This window comes from Apis florea, unplaced genomic scaffold, assembly GCF_048593485.1.
Source record: "Apis florea isolate Af1SG1 unplaced genomic scaffold, ASM4859348v1 contig_2989_pilon, whole genome shotgun sequence".
NCBI lineage: Eukaryota > Metazoa > Arthropoda > Insecta > Hymenoptera > Apidae > Apis > Apis florea.
In genome coordinates this window covers 623,125-643,778 of record NW_028256685.1, presented here as the reverse complement: position 1 = coordinate 643,778, position 20,654 = coordinate 623,125, and the positions used below count along the sequence as shown (strand labels likewise).

Sequence of the window (20,654 nt, the reverse complement as noted above, 5' to 3'; positions counted from 1 at the left end):
AGTTTGGCGTGAGTCGCCGTACTGTTCGGTATTTCGTGTGTTGCTACGATCGTTTTATGGCCGATGTCGTTCATTTCCGTGGTTTAGTTCCATAAAACGCCGCACAGTATTCCGTGGCGCCATTGTACGGACTCATCGTATTCCTGTCTAACCGTGTACTCGTCGTCGTCGTCGTCGTCGTCGTCATCGTTGTCACGATAATCGTCGTTGTTGTGATTTTTGAGCTCGTATTATATTTTCTTTTTAACGAATCTGGTCAAGCCATAGCGTAATTTCAGAGCTTAGTGCACAGTCGGCGGTAAGGTGAAAGTAAATCCCGTCGGGTTTACTCGAATGCCAGGGAAGCTGGTCGTACGTCACGAAATCGCGTATACATCGAGCACGCGACGTCACTGTTGTCTGGACAGCCCTCATCTCGATTTCGCAAGAGGGAAGACTTCGAGTTTGAACCCGAACCCGAATACTGTAGCGACCTCGCATTTCCTCTACAATATCATTGGAGCACGAACGATACGGCATCGCTTTGTGTACGTACGCGGCCAGTATGCTCTACTACCATAGAGGATAGCGTTAGCCACTCTCGTATGCGTGTAGCCGCACGTACGGTTCGCATGCTCGCACGTAAGTACACGCACGCACACTCTATCACCCAATATAGCGCTTTCCAGCGAATACACTTGTGTACATGTAAACCTACTCGCCGGTTGAATGCTGAGAAACAACAGCGAGAAACAGGGAGGGAAGAGGGCAAGAAAGAGCAAGGGAGAAGAAAGAAAAAGGGAGAGTAAGACGGAGAGAGCGGTTTCCTCCATCTTTTTCTCCCTCCCTTCTTCTTTTCTGTCCCGCTCTCACTCTCTCTCCCTCTTTCTCCCGTTACTACCCGTTTGCCCCTCTCCTCGGTCTATCCTCTTGCTCATATTCCCTCTTTCTCCAACTTACACGCGTCGTCTTATTCTCGTACGCGGCACTCGTGTATTTATGCGTTTTCTCATATTCGCGCTGCCTCCTCTTTCGTCCTCGACGAAATCGCTCGGTATGCGTTCGCGATACGCGCGACGATGGAATAAACATCGACTGGGAACACGGCCGGTTTCTCGCAGAGAGCATGAGTATCGGTCGTTCAGTTTTTCTGCGAGGATAATCGTTTTTTGGAACGCGAAATCTAGCAACTATTGTCCGAAATCGAAGGTAGCACGTCGAAAGTTTTCCACTGAAAAAAAAAAAACTCGTTTTGCCGCTTTCGTCGCGGAATGTTCGCGCTCGCGATCGTGCAAACCCCTCCGTTGTCTACGATATGCAAGGAAACGTGTCTCTACTGATTAATCAGCTGGCCGCCTCAACAACCAGATCGCTGTGAAACACGGAATACGAAAGCAACGGAACAAACAATAGGCGGGAAATTCCTTTCGATGGATGAGATCAAGTTCGAAGGCCTATCGTCGGCGGTTTATTCGGCGATTTCAGCTTATTAATTAGAAATTTTTTATCGTCGCCTCTTAACAACTGTATCGAAGAAACTATGCTGACAAATCGTTGAAAAAAATGCGATTACCTAATCATTTTCGACTTTACCGCGCCTGGAAACAAATTTTACAAAGAGAAACGAATGTTCGCGAACCTAGAACATTTGAAGAGGAAAGAATGCTTTTTTCCTGGACAACGGTCGTAAGACAAGCTGGACGATTGAATGTCTTTCTTTTGCGATCTCTGTAGACCGTCGCTAGGTTACTTCGAATCATGGTCTTCCGTCCAGTAGGGTCGACGTCTCCCTACTCTCTTTTCTCGGGGTACAAGCGTATAGAAGCGATGGTCGAGGGATCAGAAAGCAGCTGGGGGTCTAATCTGTAACGCGCGATAAGACGACTAAAGTTTCGCGAAAGAAAATGAGACGTTCAAAAATGAGGGCATGTTCGTGTAAACTCCGTTGAAAGAACGTCCTCTTAACAAAGCTTTCTCGTTATATTCTTTCTAACTTGCTGACACAATTGATAAAATTTATATAAAGAAAAATAACAAAAATTACTTGATTTTTTAAAACAAGTCTTTTTGAAACACCACTTGACGATAACTAATCTAATATTAATATAACTATTATTCAATATTATGAGAATTCGAAAGAATTTGCACGATTTCGAGCATTAGTTTCACGATTGATTCGAAGTGACCCCTCTTTCTATCGCTTGTCACAATTTCGTTTGAGAATTTTGCTTCTTCTTGCGACTATATAGCTCGATATAAATAGACGAAGTACTAGAATTGCAGAACGTGTGGTGTGTACCTAAAGTTAGCCGATTCGATATGTAAATAATTCTAGTTAATTTCCATCGCGATAATTGAACTCGATGCTCACCTAGATCTTCGTTCCCTAACAAACGTATCGTCGAGATTCGAAGAATATCTTCTCAATATCTTCTCGTTTCGAAGATTATTCTTATCTACTCTTAGTTGTGTACAGGCCTTTACTTTGACGCGTCCCTGCATTCGCGACATGTGCTGCACTCGGAGGAAAGTGTCCAAGCAAACGGACGCAAACGATCGAATGAGAACTTACGAGCAGAGTCTCGAAGATCTAGCAACGAGCGAGATTAAAGCGGGAGAAACCTCGTAACAGAAATTCGAGCAACAATTTCCTTTAATATCTGTTAATAGCTCGAAACAACGTTAACGTATCGTAGATTCGTAGCAAACGCAAATGATGTTAGAAATTGAATGTAATTCTCCATCTCCATATTTCGATGTACCGTATCGTTCTCGATATCTCGTTCGTACACGTGCTCTTAGATCAATCGAAACGTTTATTCGTAGAATTCATAGAATAATCTCGAAACGAGTAGAGTTAATTCTTGGCAGCGATAACGGCATCATTTACTGACTTATCGTTGGCTCTCTGCAAAATTCCGCGATATTCGATCAATATGGGCAGATATTTGGCGGGTACACGGATGCATACGCGTTTCGTTCGCAGACTAAGGGCTGCCATCCACGATTTCATCATGCCAGGCGAGTGGAAAAACGGAAAGGACAATTTCAGGCAGGGAGAGGATAAAACGCACCCGTATACCTACGGGTGGTTGAAATCGGATGGAGGGGGGCCCGAGAACGAGGCAACGGGATTCTAGCTACCTGAGAAACCTTCGGGAAAGTGGGCTAAACATCATGACTCGGCCTAACCGTTTCCTATGTCGTGCGATTTATCTGCGAAACTTGCGAATTATCGTCGCGTATCTCGTTATCGTCGCGCACGGATGAGGCAGCTGCTTTTCATAAAAGTACCACATATGATAAATAATCAAACGCATTTAGAATTCTAATCTGTTTGTTTTGTCGATCAAAGCACGGAGAAGGATACGCGAGATGCATTTTGATAATGAAAACACTACGCTACTATATCGCTTCATACGATGATTTTATTTTACTCATTTTATTTTTATCTCTCTTTCCTAATTCTTTGAATAAAAATTTTCGTCGATACTAAGATTGACTTTTTTGACGTTTACAGCTTTCCATTGGAGATATTACATGGAATCGTGTTTATCGTTACAGACATTATCACCGACAATTAAGAATAAGAAAAATGTCGGGAATAGGTAAAAGGACTTACCTCCGAGAGGTAAATCCCTATCTTATTTGTCCTTTATGCAGAGGATATCTTATAGATGCAACCACTGTCGTCGAATGTTTGCATTCGTGTAAGTAAATTAAATCGAATTTGAATTATATTCCGCGGAACAGATAATGATATGTTACTTTTTTGCCGCTCAGTTTGCAGAAGCTGTATTCTCAAGCATCTCAACACAGAAGCTCATTGTCCTTCTTGCAAACATGTTCTCAACAAAGCCAAACCGAACATCAAGTAAGTTTTCCATAGATATAGAAGATAAGAATATAGAAGATATATAAGATATAGAAATTTTAAGTTCTTTGAAATGGGAAATTATTTAAAAAACTTATTTTCAGAGCTGATAAGGCGTTGCAAGATATCGTATACAAATTGGTTCCAGGATTATATCACAAAGAGATGCGAAAAAGAAGAGAATTTTACAAAAAACATCCGGAGCATGGTAAAACTGTTCAAAATTATTATCTATCTTTTAATTCGATTGTATTTTTTTTATAACAATTATTTCAACGCATAAATTTTATATATAGCGGATTTAGCAACTCCAGAACAACGTGGAGAAGATGTTAGTGGAAGATTAATTTTCGCTCCAGAAGATGCTGTTAGCTTAAGCTTGGAATATTTACCGCCTGGAGCAGATCCTATGAGCATTTTACTTAGCACCAATGATGATATCAACAATTCTAACGCATCTAACAATCAAAATAATAACTGTAACAATGGTAATAATAATGGTTATAGCAATAATGCTAACAACCACAGCACAACGAGTAGGCGATACCTTCAATGTCCAGCACTGGTAACTATTGCGCATTTAAAAAAATTCTTAGCTTCGAAATACAATGTCGATATGACAAGGTACACGATCGAAATTTGTCATCGACGTGCTCCGCTTCCGGAACACTGGACCCTTATGGATGTCGCTTATATTTACGCATGGAAAAGGGTAAATTATTGTCTATTCTTCCTATAAAATGTTTTAAATGTATTTCCTTTATCATTTGATGTTTAAAAATTCTATTTTTAGAATGCACCAATGCGATTTTTTTACCGAGTTGCGTTAGAAGAGCAAAGATTAGAGGCACCTCCTCACGACAGGCCTTCTACGCCAGGTTTAGGCGCCAGTTTTCCACCAGTCGACACCACTATTGCTATACAGAACAACATTAATTCGGAAAATCCTGAGAATGATATAGAATCCAAGTCAGAAACAAAATCTATAAAGGATACCAATGAAAAAATCATATTGAACAATCAAAATGAAACTTCAAATGAAAAATCGTGCTCTCCAAGTGAACAAATATCTACAACAAATGAGACTATTGATAACCATAAAATAACTATTAAAGAAGATCAACTTATAAGTAGTGTAGTAACATCGACAACCACGACATCAACGACAGTTTCTATAGCATCGACGAATATTACGTCAACAACGACAACTACCAACACAGTTGTTTCATCGGCAACGACAACTACTAATACAAATAATGTCTCGTCCACATCGAATAATGAAAATAAACAAATTAAAACACCTATCAAGATACTCAAGAATTCAGACGGAAGATATGAGGTTTTGAGAAGTCCGCCAGGAAGTTGGAATTCGAAAGAACAAAGCGTTACAAATATGGAAACAAAATCTTCGAATCCAGAATTTAGTGTCGTAAGTATAGGCAACGGACAGAATTCGAACGGAGTGAAGATTACTTTAAAACAATGTTCACCAAATAATACAAGTCCAAACAAGCCGAAAGTTATTAGTAATGTATTGTTGCATTGTGGCCAAGTAGACAAAGATAGTTCTGAGGCGTTACTTATTCAACAGTTACAGAGAAACAGAGAGAAACGTCAAATGGAGAAACAAGAAGAACAAAGAAGAAGAGTAACTTTCATGGAACGATTAACTCCTGAGAAAACTATTTGTACTGCTAACAATACCAATAGTAATACTTTAAAAAGTATACAGAAAAAACCAGGAGAACAACAGGAGAAAAAACAATTCCTTCAAAGTTTTCAACTAACAGCTAGAGAAACGGGGTCTGAAATAAAATTAGAATCTTCCTCCAACGAATTAAATACGAAGGACGAGATTAATGATACACAAAACAAAGATAACGTCATTCCGAAAAAAGATGATAACGCAACAGAAACTTCAAATAATATAAATAATTCAAAGAATAAAAGTAATAATGAAAATATCAGTGTAAATGCAAGTGGAAATATTTCGAATGTAAGTAAACCAATAAGCGGAATTTGTAACAATGCGCGAGTGAACACAAATAAACAATGCAATGATATAGATACTTGCACGTTTGGTTACTCAAAGAGTACAAATCCAGGTATGAACATCAGCATCAATAATAATCCCGCAAAAGTGGATGTGTACACTTTTTCTAATGATCCACCTATAGTTCCCGCGGGAGCAGTGAAAAGAAAATGTCCACCAGGTTTACCAATCTTTGATATCAGAAGAAAGAAACAACAACAGATTCAAACTCATATCTCAAAAAAGCAAACTCATATACATCCGTCTCCTGTTATGCAAAATAATGCAAAATCACCTCGAAAGTTAACAACAGAACATGTTATTTCAGCGAAAAGACCCGGAAATATGATTGCAGAAGCTGGACCTAGTCGAACACTTACGACACCAAGTTCAAAACCTTCTTCAAGTCCAATACTTTCGAACGATACAAGAAATATATTAGATGGTTGTGGATTAAACATTCCTGCAAGTCTCAGTATAACTCTAACAGCACCAAAATCACCTGGAAATAGCGGTGGATCCATTGAACCAAATGATTCCAAAGATAATCGAAAGAATACTCTGGGAAAAGTAAGTCCAAGCATTACTTTAAACGATAGATCTGTCGATCCACGAGTACTAAAGGCCTTAAAAGCAGGACAAATAAGAATGCCTGCACCATTAAAACCAAGGCAGACCAAGCAACCAGAACGCGATCAACAACGGCAAGCGCTTCCTACTAAACGGAAAAGGGATCAAGAATCGAGAGATATTCTAGATCTGAGTGGAGGAAAGAAAATGGACATACATCCATTAAGAATACCACAACCAGTGACAAAACTCAAAGCGAAGTCAACAATTAAAGACATACCAAACATTTCAGATCAGGGACAAATTGTAACACTTGGTGGTCACAAATATTATCGTGCACCTCCAGGTTCTTTGACTCCAGCACCACATCGTGTGAATGATTGTCCAATTCCAACGCCATTATCACGAGAACGATCACCAGTAATGTGGCGACCTACCGAATCGTCAGCCATACGCATGCCGCTGATGCTTCGTGCCGATCTTCTTCGAATTCGATCAGCCGATGTCGGTGTGCCATCACGCTGACGTCAACCAAGTTCATTAAATGCATTCTGGTCTCACAAATCAAATTTCATCAATCGGCCATCGGGAGTGTGAAATGCTCACTTTCGTCGTTGTGATTACAATTATGCTATCAGTTATGTTGCAAGTTTAAATAACAAGACAATACGAGCTTTATGTGATTCTCTTGTATGGAAATCAATTTGAAGAAAAATGATGAATTTTAACGTATTTTTTGTAATATACATTTTGTTTTAAAAATATAAAAGATTTGATCGAAAATATTAGAAAATCAGGTTAAGTTACAAAATCAAAAAGATGAAAATATTACACGTGTTTTCCTTCATATCTAAAAATATGTAATTGCATAGACAATGAAATGTATTTCAAGTTTTATTCAATAAGTGATCTTGAAGACAAATTCCACTATTTGAAAATGAACATGAAGCCTCTCATTTTGACTACAAGTCGATATATTACCGACATGTTACATTGAACAAGCATAAAAAAATTATTGTTTATTGCTATAATAAGATGTTAATCAATATGCAATGAGAACTTTTTTCTTTTTAAATGATTGATATTTAAACTTATAAATGAAAGTGTTTGAAGTGTTTATGTGAGATTTTAAAAGAACGTCTTTATCTGCTTGAAATTTGCTAGATAGCAAAGTGCATTAGTCTTTTTAATGACATACCTTAGAAATACAAAATAATAAATATTGCTTTTTAGCAATATCAATAACTGGCACTTTTTAAATTAAATAACTTTATCTTTGCATTGAGATCAATGCACATCACATTATGTCTGGCTAAAATTCAGACTATCGGATAGTTTTTTTATGTCCAAATATAAACATAAAATGCGCAGTGCTTTCCACTGCAATTTGCACTGCCACGACAATCATAAAACGGCCGGTAGTAAAACTTTGCTCTCTTCCGATTGACCTATTTGATGGTCAAATCCCATTGCATTAACTTATACCAATAAATCGTAGAATTTACATTATCTAATTCGAGACAAGATGAGACGAATGGAAATTTTATGGCAACAATTGTTGATAATGTGGCAATTTGTCGAACTAATTTGACAAAAATTAGTACAAAGTATCAGTTACAGATTATCGATTCAACAAGTTGCTATGTTACCAACAATCATTAACGCAATAATATGCTTTAAGATCTTTTAGAAAAATGCAATATATATGCATCGCACAATACAGGGAATAATACAGCGCGAATGCTGGAAATTTTATTTTTTCAAACTTTTTAAGACCACTCGACTTCAAGAACTTTCATGTATGTATAGTTGCTTTATGGATATAACAAGATTTTTATCGAGATATAAATCTTTTCTGTACGAATGAATACATTAATATAATACGATTTTTAATAATTAATAAACAAAAATTTTGTAAAATACGATTAATATGATTTGTACAATAATTTTATTTTTAATCATAAAAATTGTTCCTACTTCGGTCCATATTAATTTTACGAAGCAGAACATTTATCAAAATACCTCGCATTAAAATGCATTTTTAAATTTCAATAATTCAATCTGCATAACAAACTATGTAAATGCAAGGTTATATTAGTACAACGAAGATCAGGTACTCGATATGAAATCTGTTTTTCCATTCACTTACAGTTGTAAAATTTGTATGTAATAAGAAAAATAGGGACCGAAATTAAAAAAAGAACTCGAAGAAACAAAAAATATAATTATGTGTATAACATATAAATGATATCTATCCTATTGTTATTTCTTTATTTACTTTGCGTTATGTTTCATTATAAGTTACTATTTTGTATACGTTGTATAAATAATTGTTATGTTATGCGACTGTATTATATTATATATATTTCTTGATATACGTGTGTATATATTTATAATTGCACTAATATGTTATCCTTACAAAATTGCGTGCAAAATCCTATTATTTTGTAAGTTCGATTCAAAAGATTCAATTTTAATTAATTGAAAATTCGTGTGAATTTGACACTATTAAAGTTTTAAAATGCAATTGTATGCATGTTGATTTTTAAACGACAAAAAATTACATGTAATAACAAAAAGATATATCATTATATAATTAAACAAAATATCGTTATAGTTTTTTCATTATCCTATGCCGAAGGCTAAAAATTTTTACAATTTGAAATATTCAAGTATCTTATAATAGCATAATTTGTCGATTAAACTCAAATAAAATTTTTAGATGAAATTTTTAGAAAAATATCGTTAAAAAATATAAAAAAACTCACCAGTTTGCTATGTTGTTGCTTCTAAATATCGGATTATGTTGATAAATTAAATATTCTGCAAAAAAGTATGAACAAACAACACTTAAAAATTTATATGATTAAGTTTTTAACGATTTAAACGATTATCATGTTATATATTTACGTTATGTTCTGCTGAATTTATTGATCAAAAATATTTTTGAAAGGTAATATGAAAAGATTATGATATTTTAATTTTATTTCAATATTCTTTTTTATCTTTTACCACTAACACTGCACTTATTTTAACACTGCACTTGATATTTCAAACTTTTCGAAGCAATTATGATTCGCGCCCAATTGTGTTCCACAAACTATTAATAAGTTACCGGAAGTACTCAAAAATTATACAAACGAATAATTATTTTTTAATGTTTGAATGTATATATAAAATTTTTTAAACAAATTTATTATATTGAAAATAATTCAAAAGAAATCTTTTTAATATAAATATTTATTCTTTTTTATTTTACTGACAATAATGATAAAAATCGAATAAAACAATTGATTATCAAAAGTAGACAGTAGCGCCATACGGAAGAAACGAGTTCTATGCGAACTATACTTCTTTATATATATATAAGTAGTAAAGTTTAAAGTTATACTTCGGGAAGGTATGGTTCATTCGAGGAAATGAAAGGTTAACCTATTTTTTACTAAGTGATTGAAGAAAAAGTTTTTACTGTGTTTCAACAGTGAAACTTATAATGAGTAATACAAAAGAAAATTCTACGGCTCCGGCAAAAAATACAACAACAGGCAATACGAAACCTTATGGAAAAATCGTGCTAACACTTCAAAATTGTCTTTTACCTGAAGAAAAACTCAACTCGACGCCGTCGCATTTAGATGGATTAGACGCAGAAACCGAAACTGATCTAAGAATATTAGGATGTGAATTAATTCAGACAGCTGGTATTTTATTGAAATTACCACAGGTTTGTAATTTTTTTCACAAGTAAACAAAATGTTTGTAAACGTTATAACCTCTATAACCTCTGAATTAATTTTATTTCCATTATTATTTCTTTAGGTTGCAATGGCCACAGGACAAGTTATATTTCAACGATTTTATTATAGTAAATCGTTAGTTAGGCATAATATGGAAACAACTGCAATGGGCTGTATCTGTTTAGCTAGTAAAATTGAAGAAGCACCTAGACGTATTAGGGATGTTATTAATGTGTTTAATCATATTAAACAAGTTTCTAGCCAAAAGTAAATATAATGTTTTATTTTTAATATTATAGAATTATATATATAAAACATTTATTGTTAAATCTTTCTTTTAGGCCAATACAACCAGTAATACTTGATCAAAATTATGTAGCCCTAAAGAATCAAGTAATTAAATCTGAAAGGAGAGTCCTAAAAGAATTAGGTTTTTGTGTTCATGTAAAACATCCTCATAAAATAATTGTTATGTATTTGCAAGTATTGGGCTATGAAAAAAATCATGCTTTGATGCAACAATGTTGGAATTATATGAATGATTCCTTAAGATCTGATGTATTCTTAAGATATCAACCAGAAACTGTTGCTTGTGCATGTGTATATTTAGGAGCAAGACAACTTCAATTACCTTTACCTACTTCACCTGCTTGGTTTTCTCTTTTTAAAGTTAATGAATCTGCAATTAGAGATGTTTGTCGTCGTATATTACGACTTTATTTTCGACCTCGTGTTAAACCAGAACAATTAGAAAAACGCGTAGAGGAACTTCGTCGACAATATCAGGAAGCAAGAACCAAAGCAAGAAGTGGAGATGTCGATAGCCATACACCTAGCCCACCACTGCCCAAACATCATAATGCTTGGGGTGGATTCATTAGTCGTAGCGGTACTCATGCTGCACCCGAAAGAACAAAGTCACCTAGGTATATTATAAGAGAAAAAAAGAAATAATAAAATATAATTTTTATCTAAAATCATTTTTATTACTATATAGGCGTTCGAAATCACCAAGTACTTCACCATCTAGAGGTGAAGGAACAAAGCATTCCAAGAGAAAAAAACATAGTAGAAGCAGATCTCGCAGTCATAGTCATGGACGATCTCGAAAACCGAAAAAAGCGCAACGAAGACGATCCGGCAGCCACAAATCATCTCGTAGTCGTTATAGATCACGTAGTCGATCTCGAGATAGAGATGTAGAAAAATCAAGTAAACATCGCAGTAAACACAGACGACATTGAATTATTTAATGTACAAAAAATCATTATACATATAGATATTGCAAAAAAGAAAAATTACTGCGAACACATGGGCTGTCACATTCAATTTGTAATATAATATGGGGCCTTTTTTATCTCTGTTAATTAATATACATTTAAATAGAACAAATAATTTCTACTGTATGGTACATATCTTGAGTTAATTTAACAATGATATAACAGTAGATTTGAAATAAATTATTTCTAAGAATGTTGAGTCAAAGTACCTCAAAATAAATGGTACATTCTTGAAAAAATATTACAAGTAATGATACTTAAAAGAAAGCGTGTATTTAATACAAAACTTGAAAATAAAATTTTATATTCATGTATTACCATATATTATTTTATAAAATCCAGCAGGTGCTGCCTTTTTCCTCTCAGTAGATAATACTGCTGAAAAGTCTAATGCTGTTAATTGTGGTAAAGTATGAACAACATATCCTCTATAATATGGAAGGTTTTCAATGGGATTTCCATGTAACGTTAAAGATCTAAGAGTTTGTAACTTTTTCAATTTAACAATATCATTAATATTCGAAATATTGTTTCCATGCAAATAAAATATTTTTATATTCGGAAATTTTACAATATCATCTCCAATTTCTTTTATCTTATTAAAAGAAAGATCGATCCAACTAAGATGCTCTGGATCATCGAGAACTTTTTGTACAAGAGTTTCAAATCCGTCCATTGAAGTCAATAAATTATTGCTTAACCATAAAGAACATGTTACGAAACGATCTGCAGATGTTCGCAATGGAATTTTACCCGTTCGTACTGATTGTGGACGTTTATTTGCCAATTCTCTTGTAATAAAATAAATATTTTTATTAATGTTATCTTTAAATTTAGAAAATAATGTATAATTTTAACAATATTTTTTTAATTATAAAAATTTTATATAATGTAACATACCATTCATTGTGGTTGCTCTTTTAAATGATAAATCCAATGGAGCTGCTATTAACATTTCTTGTTGTTCAGTTCGTTTATAATCAGAATATGGTTTTTCATAACGAATAATACTCTCCATTTTAATATTTGAAAGATAAAGATTTGTCAAATGTCGAAGAAATTACTTCAATATTAATATTGAGAATATATATAAAAAGTTTACTTAAAATTAATTGTCAATTCTAAATATTATAATTAAAATTTTTATTTTTCATCTAAAATTCCTATTTCCATAATTTTTCTAAATATGGACAAAATATAGACAGAATAAGAATATAGATAGTCACTTATCCAATAATTATTGTTATATATATAATAAAAATTATATCATTTTATGAATATATTTCAATATAAAATAATATAATTTTACTAAAATATATTTTATATTATAATTCAATAATTGTAAGAATGAAATAAAAAAGATAATATAAAAAATTATAACGAGTAATCTAAAATTTTGTAATGTCACGTAATTTAAATCAAATTAATTACATTGATTTAAATATATTTTTGAACACTTAAATTTAATGCAGTATAATGACACTAGATTGCTCTTTTTATAAGGTTCACGTATTCTTCCATTATTTTATCTTTCTATATTTCTTTATAATCATTGATCGAATTATAAACTATTAACGGCGGTAAACGAAATCGAAAACATTTCAATGTAAGTCAACTAAATAAAAAATTTGTGATAATTACATCCACAAATTTTATTTAAACGACAATAAAGAGACGTGATAAAAAGCAAACAAGAAATTTAATTATATTTTTAGATTCTACGGCTATTAAAAATGCCGCGTACAAAACATGTTCAGAAACCAAAACAACAAGAAGAATTTTTAGAAGAAAGTGATTTATTAATTAAAGATTTTGAGCGACAAGCACATTTACGAATTTCGAAAATGGAAGCAGAATCAAAAATGGCAGTAAAAAGTATTGAAACTTTTGTTGACGTTACTTTATCTCGACTTCCGGCTGAGATACGGCAAATGACACTTAGTGAAGTACTTAATTACAATAATGAAAATGAAAAAGAAAATTGTAATGAAATTTCGTCATCCGTTGATGACCGTTCGCTACGAGTACCTCCGATGACAGTAAAAGGAAAAAAAACTGGAAAAAGAATTACTAGCGCATCCGATGATGGATATGTAACCGAAGGAATAACAACAACACGTACATCAAGAGCTACTAAAGTTGAATCTGCTATTAATAGAAGGACACGTAGTACTTCAAGGAATAGTAAAATGAAGCTTAGTGAAATAAATCAAGAAACTATAAAAAAAACAACAAAAGATAAACATATCAAATCTATGAAAGTTGATAAATTTAAAACCCCTGCTACTTTGAAACCAGGAAATAAAGAATTTGATCTTGTAACTCCAAAAATAAAACCTAATACACCATTAAATGTATTAAGACGTCCAAGACAAGGGGAAATGGTTCTTAGTATGCAAGGTAGTCCTTTATTAGTTTCTGCAATTATTCAAGAAGATATTGCTAACATTAATGTACCCTTGCGTGATGGGAATGTTATGTCCTTATTACCTAATGATGGATTACGTATGTCACATATTCCTGCATTAGATTCAGAAACTTTGAAACAATTAGAAACTTTAAAAAGTCATATTGAGAAGGTTATTTCAACAAAATAATTATAATTATAATAATAAAATAAAATTTTGTAGGATGTATTTCACATTTTACTATTATATGCGTTGTGCCAATGAAATCAATTTAGGATCAAAAATTTCCTGAACATTGCCATAATTTTATTACAAGTAATACATAATTGAAGTTAATTGAATTATATGTTCATTTAATATATATTTTTACAATATTTTATATCTTATGACAATAACATTTTTGTAGCATATTAATATAAGATTATGAAATAAGAGAATTAACATTTTGAAACTTTTGTACAATATAATTAAGATCAATATAATTGCATGTATAATTTTTGACATAATAAAGATTATAAAATGAATTATACATAATTTTAATATCTAATTTGTTATAGAATTATAAGTGATATACATTAAATGATTATTAATAGATTATTAATATGTATTATATATTCTAAATATATTATTTATTTTTATATTTCATTAATTATTTTTTAAAGTATTTTGTTGTTTTTTGGAATTTTTTATTTCATAATTATTTTAAATATTACTTGAAGTATTATGTATTATATTAACAGAGAAAAATTAGTAGGGCGCGTAAGTAGCACGCCTAGGTATATTCTAACCATTAATGTACATGCGCGTATTAAAAGATCTGTCAAAAGGACGAACTGTATTTGCATTCTTCTATTTTGTGATATTCATAGTGTTTTTAAATTATGTAAAATCATGTGCAAAATATGATAATGTTCTTTAACTTTAAAATAAAATAAATAACTAGTTAAAGTGATTTTCTTATATTTCAATATAATTAATCATTTTCAATATTATTTGCTATATAATAAAGATGTTAAATTTATAAAAGATAAATTTATAAAATAATGTCAAAACATGCGTTAAATGCATTAATATTTATATTTGTGTAATCTAAGTAAATACTAAATAACAAAAAACAATATTTGATTTATATTCTCTTATTTACTTAATTTTATATTTTGTTATATTTAAAAATACTAAAAAATTTCGAAAAAAAATAACGAATTTATCGTTTTATACATTTTACAAATAATTTTTATGATAATTTAAAAATGCAAGTCAATCTTCAAAAAATATAATTATATAAACTTCTAAATATTATTTAATTTCACAATGTAATAATATAAAAAAATATAATACTTATATCAAATTTAAATTTAAAATAATATTAAATTATTAATTTAGACTTATATTCAATTTATTTGTATAAATGAGTGTAAAAGATACTTTTAGCTAAATATTCAGAATTTTCTTTTAAAAACATAAATTTGATATGTTTAAAGAACTCTTAATACAAAAATCAATATGGTTCGTGTAATCACAGTACATAATTTTTTGGGGCAAAATATCACTCAAATTGAGGAACCAACTGCAAGCTGTATAGCAAATGCATCTGGACGTGAAATGCTTCTCTTAGCATTATCAACTCATTGCATTGAAGTTTGGGATTTGATGATGTCTGATATTAAACTACATACTGTTTTTCCAACAGTTGATATGATTAATCAAATGATACATTGTACCAAAGAAGATTATGTTGTAACATTGGAATCAAAATTATCTAGAGATGCAAGCATTAATAATCATACAGGGAAAGCAATTAATAATTTTGTTAGAATTTATGTTAATTGGGCTATGGTAAAAGATCAAAGTCAACCTATGCGTGCTAGAATAGCAGGACGTGTTACACCAAGTCTAAATCGACCATTGAATAGTTTAGAAATGATAGAATTACCTTTAAGTGTACAGCCTACATTAATTGCTTGTTGTCAAAGTACTGGTAATCTTCTAGTAGCTTCAGGAAATAGTGCTATTCTGCATGAATTCAAAATTGAAACACAACAAGTATCAAAGATGAAGTTTATAGATTTTGAGGCAAGACCATGGTCTTTGGGATTTTCATTTTCTCCTACACATATGGAAATTATTGAAGATTTCATATTAATCATGGATAAGATAAATTTATGTGTTTTTCGATTGACTAATTCAATGTATGAGGATATTGATCAATTGAGTTCTCTAACTTCTACAAATTCTTCATCTATTGATAAAACATCTATATCCACAGATTCCTCTCTTGCAGAAAATAGCAATAATATGAATAATCAAGATGATAACATAATACTGCAAGGAGCAAATTCAAAATGTAAGAGTTCTAATCAAGAACCTTATTTCATTTTATCAGAAAACAATGATTCTAGTGGAATAAGCACAAAATTTAAAAGTAAGAGGCACAAAAGTTCTAAAATAAATATATGGAACAAATTAGAAACAGGAGATTTCAGAAAAATAAAATCTAATAATAATGATAATATTATAAATTTGGATCACTTAATGTATAATGAAAGAGATGAATTACAAAGATTAATTGATCAAGAAATTGTTGATGGGAATTCACAACCCTTGACTATTAATTTGCCATCTATAAGTTTAGAAAGAGCAGGACCTGGACATACTTTAAGTCCTTTTGTATTAAATCCATCAGATATAAGAATTATAATTAAAACAAATTCTCCTGATTTAGGATGGTCAGAAAATTATACAATAAAAAATTTGTTATCTCTTAAAATAATAGCAGCTAATAATAAACTTGATGGAAGTTCTGAAGTATTCAATTGCTCTTTACTAAAACCATTATACATGAGAAAGGAGTGTAATAATTCTTATTTGAAAAAATCAATTCTTAGATCAGATAAATATACATATTTGCAAGGTGTTAGTTGCTTTTTAAGCACTTTGCAAGAAGGATATCTTTATCACTTTTCTGCTACTAGTTCAAATCCTACAGATGTAACTTGTTTAACTACTTATCCATTTACTGCACCTGTTAATCAAGTAGCATTGGAACATACTGCTTTGCATGCATTGACTGAAGCTGGTCTTGAATCTTACACATTACGTTTATCTCATCATGTTGCAAGAACATCAAATAATTTAGAGAATTTAAGAATAACATGTCCTAATGTCTCTGAGCCAGTTTGTTTAATTGGATTAAGACCATTTTTAGGAATACAAAAACTATTATATAGCAAAAATTATCTAATTCTCTTAGCCAAAGCTGAAAATTCTTGGACTTTATATTCTTTAATTTTACCTAAATTGGAAAATTTATATTATGATATTTTAAATGCTGCAAGAAGTCATAAATCTTCCAGTCCTAGTACATACCGACATTTATTAGGGGAGGCTCATGCTTTGATACGTTTAGCTAAAGATGCTGTGTATAATTGCTTAGATATTAATGAATTTGACGATATTGCTAATAAAAATGGATTGAAATTGAAAAATTTATATAATCAATCTTGCGCGTTACTTGGAGATTATTATATTCGTTCCGAATATGAATTAGATTGGGATTTTTGTATACCTTATTACAAAATGTCAGGATTAAAACCCTCAGAAGTCTTATCTAGAAAATCAAGTCAAGATGCTCCGGGACTCGTTACTTTTTTAACAGATATTCTTCTCACAATGAAAAGTGGTTCAGAAGCTGATGCGTTGTTTCAAGGATTTAATATTGTAGAAATGATATGTAAATTGAAAAAATCGGATTTACTGAAATTGATTTTCAGTAGTCCTGTATTGCGAGAATATACCACCGAAAAATTAATCCATCTTTTATTATTATACGAAACAGATGAGTTAGTTAAATTAGCTTTAGCCCTCTTATATATACAAGCTGAAAAACAAGAACAAGCAGAAAAAATAATTGAGCCAGTTTCGGCATTATATATTAAACGAATAATTTTAGAACATTGGGATCTTTTGTTTGATATGACAGCAATGAAAAAAAGAAGTCCAATGATTCCGACGTTTTCAGATTTTGCTGGAATGTTAATGCGTCAAAAAAATTTAACTTTTGCCGAAATTTTAATACAATTAATAGAAGATGATGGAATTTTATCTCTTCATCAGATTATACAGGTATTTTTAGAATATTTGCCGTCAAGAGTAGGACGGGATGGACATAATGCAGCAATGACATTACAAATTTTTCTTGAAAAATATCTTCATAATTACATCAGTACAAAATTGATTATAGACTCATCTGTTATAAATAAAAATCAAATACGCACAGATTTCGCTCTTGTTGAAGCATTTAAGTTATTAGTACGATCATACTTAGGCAAATTAACTCAAACCAAAATATATAAAATAGAAAATAAAGAAAATATGCAAGAAAATTATAATAACTTCATATTTATCAAATTTAGACCTCATTATTTAAACGGGATGCCGCCATATGCGAAAGATTATCAAAAAGTTTTGAATATGTGCGATTTACAAGATTTAGTTGATATTGATAAGACTGATTCTGAAAAAACTATACCAACAGAATTGTTTAAATTACAATCTGTATTATCTTGCGATTTTATACCAAATGAATGTTTGTATGAAGTTAAACAATTTCTTGAAACACAAGAAATTCATGGCAGTTTATCTTTAAAAACGTTATGTATTCAAAATACCGAAGAAACAACAATACTTCTAATGGAAAATTGTCCTCAAGCAGTTGTACAATATGCAAAGGTATAAATATATATAAATATATTTTTCATATGTATATTATTCATTTGCAATATATCTTAAAATTTGCAATGTTTTATAATTGATATAGACTAAATTATTTTTAATATTTATATCTTTTACTTATAGAGTTTTATAAATATATATATTTTTAAATTTAAAATTTTAATATAAAAATATTATATATTTTTTTAAGAATTGAAATTATTGATTATTGTATTTCTTAAAATTTTATTATATTATTGTTTCAGCAAATGAATGATACAATGTACTGTTTTTACTGTTTTTACTATGTTTTTTTATTTTTTTTAAAATAGAATTTCACAAGATTGTGTTTCAATTTTTAGGATATGTATACTAAAGATTCTGAATGGAAGTATTTAATTGAACTAACACAAAATAAAATTTCTACAACAAATACTCGACAAGAATTGCAATGTTTATATACGCAAATTATGAAAGGTAAATATTTTTAATATATTTATACTAAAGTATATATTATAAAATATATATTTTATATTAGTTATATTATAATAGATTCCTCATTTTAGCAATTTTAAATTATCTACCACATACATTATCTTTAAAAAGTCTACATCGTGTTCTTCCAAAAGATGATATAATAACATTTCAAAAATGCAATGAAATGTGCAATCAAATTATGCACGCCGAACATGTTAAATCGCTAATAATGGAAACTGGACAACAACTTTTATCGACATTAAAATTATGAGCGATAGTTTTAACTAATCAATTTCGACGACGATAGGTCCAATTTAACTTATTTATAAAAAAAAAAAAAAATTTAAATACAACAAAAAATTGTTGTATAAAAATTATATATAGAAAAAATAGATTCGAAATGAATTGTACTTAATCGAATTTGAAAACAATAGTTTTTCATGTGATAACTTTCATGGATTACAAATTTTTGCTTAAAATTATCTGACTTTTAGAAATAATTTTAATAATTTTTTTTATTTTTGATCACTTTTTCATCATTAACGATTCGCTTTTTTATTTACATATGTATCTTTTCATTCATTATATCATAATTTTACATATCATTGTTAGATACATAATTTACTTTATAATATATTTCTATCATTTATATAACATATTTGAAAATATTTCTCTTAATCCAATTACTTAAAATATTCGATTTTTTTTACAATTTTAATTATGCAAGATTTTTCATGGATAAAGTTATTAACAAATTATCAAAAAGACAAATACTATAGTAATATAAAACTAATTCATTATTATTAATTGTTGAAATGTTCTATATAGATATATTGTATTATGTCTGGACGTATGTTATCTTTCCCTTAGCTAATAAAATAGTTGAATCATAATTATGAAAAGTTTATACAAAATCAAGCATATAGATATTAAAATTTTACAGTGTTATATATAATATTTAATATGATAGATTGCTTTATATATTGAAGTAAGAAATTTTGTAGTAGTGATCATTGTATTTTTGACTACTGTTTGAATATTTATAAGAATTTGTTAAAAATTGTTTATATTTTAACCGCTAAGGGCGGGGTGGCATGTGTTTAAGAAATTAAATATTACTAAGATACTTTTTATTATATTTGTTGATCCTATAATGTATTTTCATCACTTTTTAAATGTTACAAAATATGTAACTTTGATGTGCCTTTAGGACTAATTTCTCTTTGTTATATATATGTAAATCTAATGTAATTATGTTAGAAGTGATCTATGATATTTATAAATTATAATAGAAAAATAATATATACCTTTAACTCATAACAGATTTTTTCTTTAATTTTTAAATTATTGTAACTGTATTTTTATAAATATTTATTTACTTAAGAAGAAAGAAAAAAATGATTTGATCTCCAGAATTATTATTAATTTTTATTCATTTAATATTTTTCTTGAGAATTATTTTATTATTTTTAATTTTTATTTATTAATTGTATAATAATTTTATTATATTAATATATATAATCTCTTTTAATTCATATAAAATAAAATATTAAAAAGTTATTTATCTATTAAAAAAGATATATGACA

At 30.2% G+C, this 20,654-nt stretch overlaps 5 protein-coding genes across 9 annotated transcripts; 4 read left to right on the top strand and 1 right to left on the bottom strand.

Annotated features, from left to right (window-relative positions):
- On the top strand, positions 1-9,061 carry LOC100863555 (uncharacterized). Of its 3 annotated transcripts, none has more exons than XM_086907900.1 (6): positions 1-621; positions 3,544-3,689; positions 3,763-3,853; positions 3,958-4,061; positions 4,150-4,565; positions 4,647-9,061. In XM_086907900.1, the coding sequence occupies exons 2-6, from the start codon at positions 3,575-3,577 to the stop codon at positions 6,978-6,980; spliced, it is 3,060 nt and encodes a 1,019-aa protein (XP_086764026.1). In that variant the 5' UTR covers positions 1-621; positions 3,544-3,574; the 3' UTR covers positions 6,981-9,061. The 3 variants fall into 3 exon arrangements, with proteins under 3 accessions (XP_086764026.1, XP_086764025.1, XP_086764027.1); XM_086907899.1 differs by having other exon boundaries at positions 162-621; positions 3,500-3,689; XM_086907901.1 differs by having other exon boundaries at positions 309-527; positions 3,500-3,689.
- A 741-nt stretch (positions 9,062-9,802) lies between these two features.
- Positions 9,803-11,786, top strand: LOC100863318 (cyclin-L1). The gene is made up of 4 exons (XM_003690112.4): positions 9,803-10,179; positions 10,275-10,459; positions 10,534-11,118; positions 11,190-11,786. Exons 1-4 carry the CDS (start codon positions 9,949-9,951, stop codon positions 11,434-11,436), a joined length of 1,248 nt encoding a protein of 415 aa, XP_003690160.1. The 5' UTR covers positions 9,803-9,948; the 3' UTR covers positions 11,437-11,786.
- On the bottom strand, positions 11,724-17,766 carry LOC100863437 (leucine-rich repeat-containing protein 51). The gene is made up of 3 exons (XM_012489051.3): positions 17,446-17,766; positions 12,373-12,652; positions 11,724-12,261 (listed from the first exon to the last, which is right to left on the bottom strand). Exons 2-3 carry the CDS (start codon positions 12,488-12,490, stop codon positions 11,780-11,782), a joined length of 600 nt encoding a protein of 199 aa, XP_012344505.1. The 5' UTR covers positions 12,491-12,652; positions 17,446-17,766; the 3' UTR covers positions 11,724-11,779.
- Positions 12,853-14,409, top strand: borr (borealin-related). The gene is made up of 2 exons (XM_012488994.2): positions 12,853-13,078; positions 13,188-14,409. The coding sequence occupies exon 2, from the start codon at positions 13,206-13,208 to the stop codon at positions 14,067-14,069; it is 864 nt and encodes a 287-aa protein (XP_012344448.2). The 5' UTR covers positions 12,853-13,078; positions 13,188-13,205; the 3' UTR covers positions 14,070-14,409.
- On the top strand, positions 14,538-20,387 carry LOC100863086 (BLOC-2 complex member HPS3). 3 transcript variants are annotated; one of them, XM_086907853.1, is made up of 4 exons: positions 14,538-14,780; positions 15,401-18,608; positions 18,953-19,067; positions 19,157-20,384. In XM_086907853.1, exons 1-4 carry the CDS (start codon positions 14,674-14,676, stop codon positions 19,336-19,338), a joined length of 3,612 nt encoding a protein of 1,203 aa, XP_086763979.1. In that variant the 5' UTR covers positions 14,538-14,673; the 3' UTR covers positions 19,339-20,384. The 3 variants fall into 3 exon arrangements, with proteins under 3 accessions (XP_086763979.1, XP_012344360.2, XP_086763978.1); XM_012488906.3 differs by having other exon boundaries at positions 14,636-18,608; positions 19,157-20,387; XM_086907852.1 differs by having other exon boundaries at positions 14,636-18,608; positions 19,143-19,261.
- Positions 20,388-20,654: the final 267 nt, after the last annotated feature.

What these genes read in the sequence shown, in the direction of transcription:
- borr (XM_012488994.2), top strand. Translation starts at nt 13,206, where the DNA reads ATGCCGCGTACAAAACATGTTCAGAAACCAAAACAACAAGAAGAATTT.
- LOC100863555 (XM_086907900.1), top strand. Translation starts at nt 3,575, where the DNA reads ATGTCGGGAATAGGTAAAAGGACTTACCTCCGAGAGGTAAATCCCTAT. An exon ending in CGTCGAATGTTTGCATTCGT is followed by an intron (nt 3,690 to 3,762) that starts GTAAGTAAATTA and finishes TTTGCCGCTCAG; the next exon opens with TTTGCAGAAGCTGTATTCTC. An exon ending in AAAGCCAAACCGAACATCAA is followed by an intron (nt 3,854 to 3,957) that starts GTAAGTTTTCCA and finishes ACTTATTTTCAG; the next exon opens with AGCTGATAAGGCGTTGCAAG.
- LOC100863318 (XM_003690112.4), top strand. Translation starts at nt 9,949, where the DNA reads ATGAGTAATACAAAAGAAAATTCTACGGCTCCGGCAAAAAATACAACA. An exon ending in AAACAAGTTTCTAGCCAAAA is followed by an intron (nt 10,460 to 10,533) that starts GTAAATATAATG and finishes TCTTTCTTTTAG; the next exon opens with GCCAATACAACCAGTAATAC. An exon ending in GAAAGAACAAAGTCACCTAG is followed by an intron (nt 11,119 to 11,189) that starts GTATATTATAAG and finishes ATTACTATATAG; the next exon opens with GCGTTCGAAATCACCAAGTA.
- LOC100863437 (XM_012489051.3), bottom strand. Translation starts at nt 12,490, where the DNA reads ATGGAGAGTATTATTCGTTATGAAAAACCATATTCTGATTATAAACGA. An exon ending in AAGAGCAACCACAATGAATG is followed by an intron (nt 12,262 to 12,372) that starts GTATGTTACATT and finishes TTATTACAAGAG; the next exon opens with AATTGGCAAATAAACGTCCA.
- LOC100863086 (XM_086907853.1), top strand. Translation starts at nt 14,674, where the DNA reads ATGTACATGCGCGTATTAAAAGATCTGTCAAAAGGACGAACTGTATTT. An exon ending in CAGTTGTACAATATGCAAAG is followed by an intron (nt 18,609 to 18,952) that starts GTATAAATATAT and finishes TTCAATTTTTAG; the next exon opens with GATATGTATACTAAAGATTC. An exon ending in ATATACGCAAATTATGAAAG is followed by an intron (nt 19,068 to 19,156) that starts GTAAATATTTTT and finishes TCCTCATTTTAG; the next exon opens with CAATTTTAAATTATCTACCA.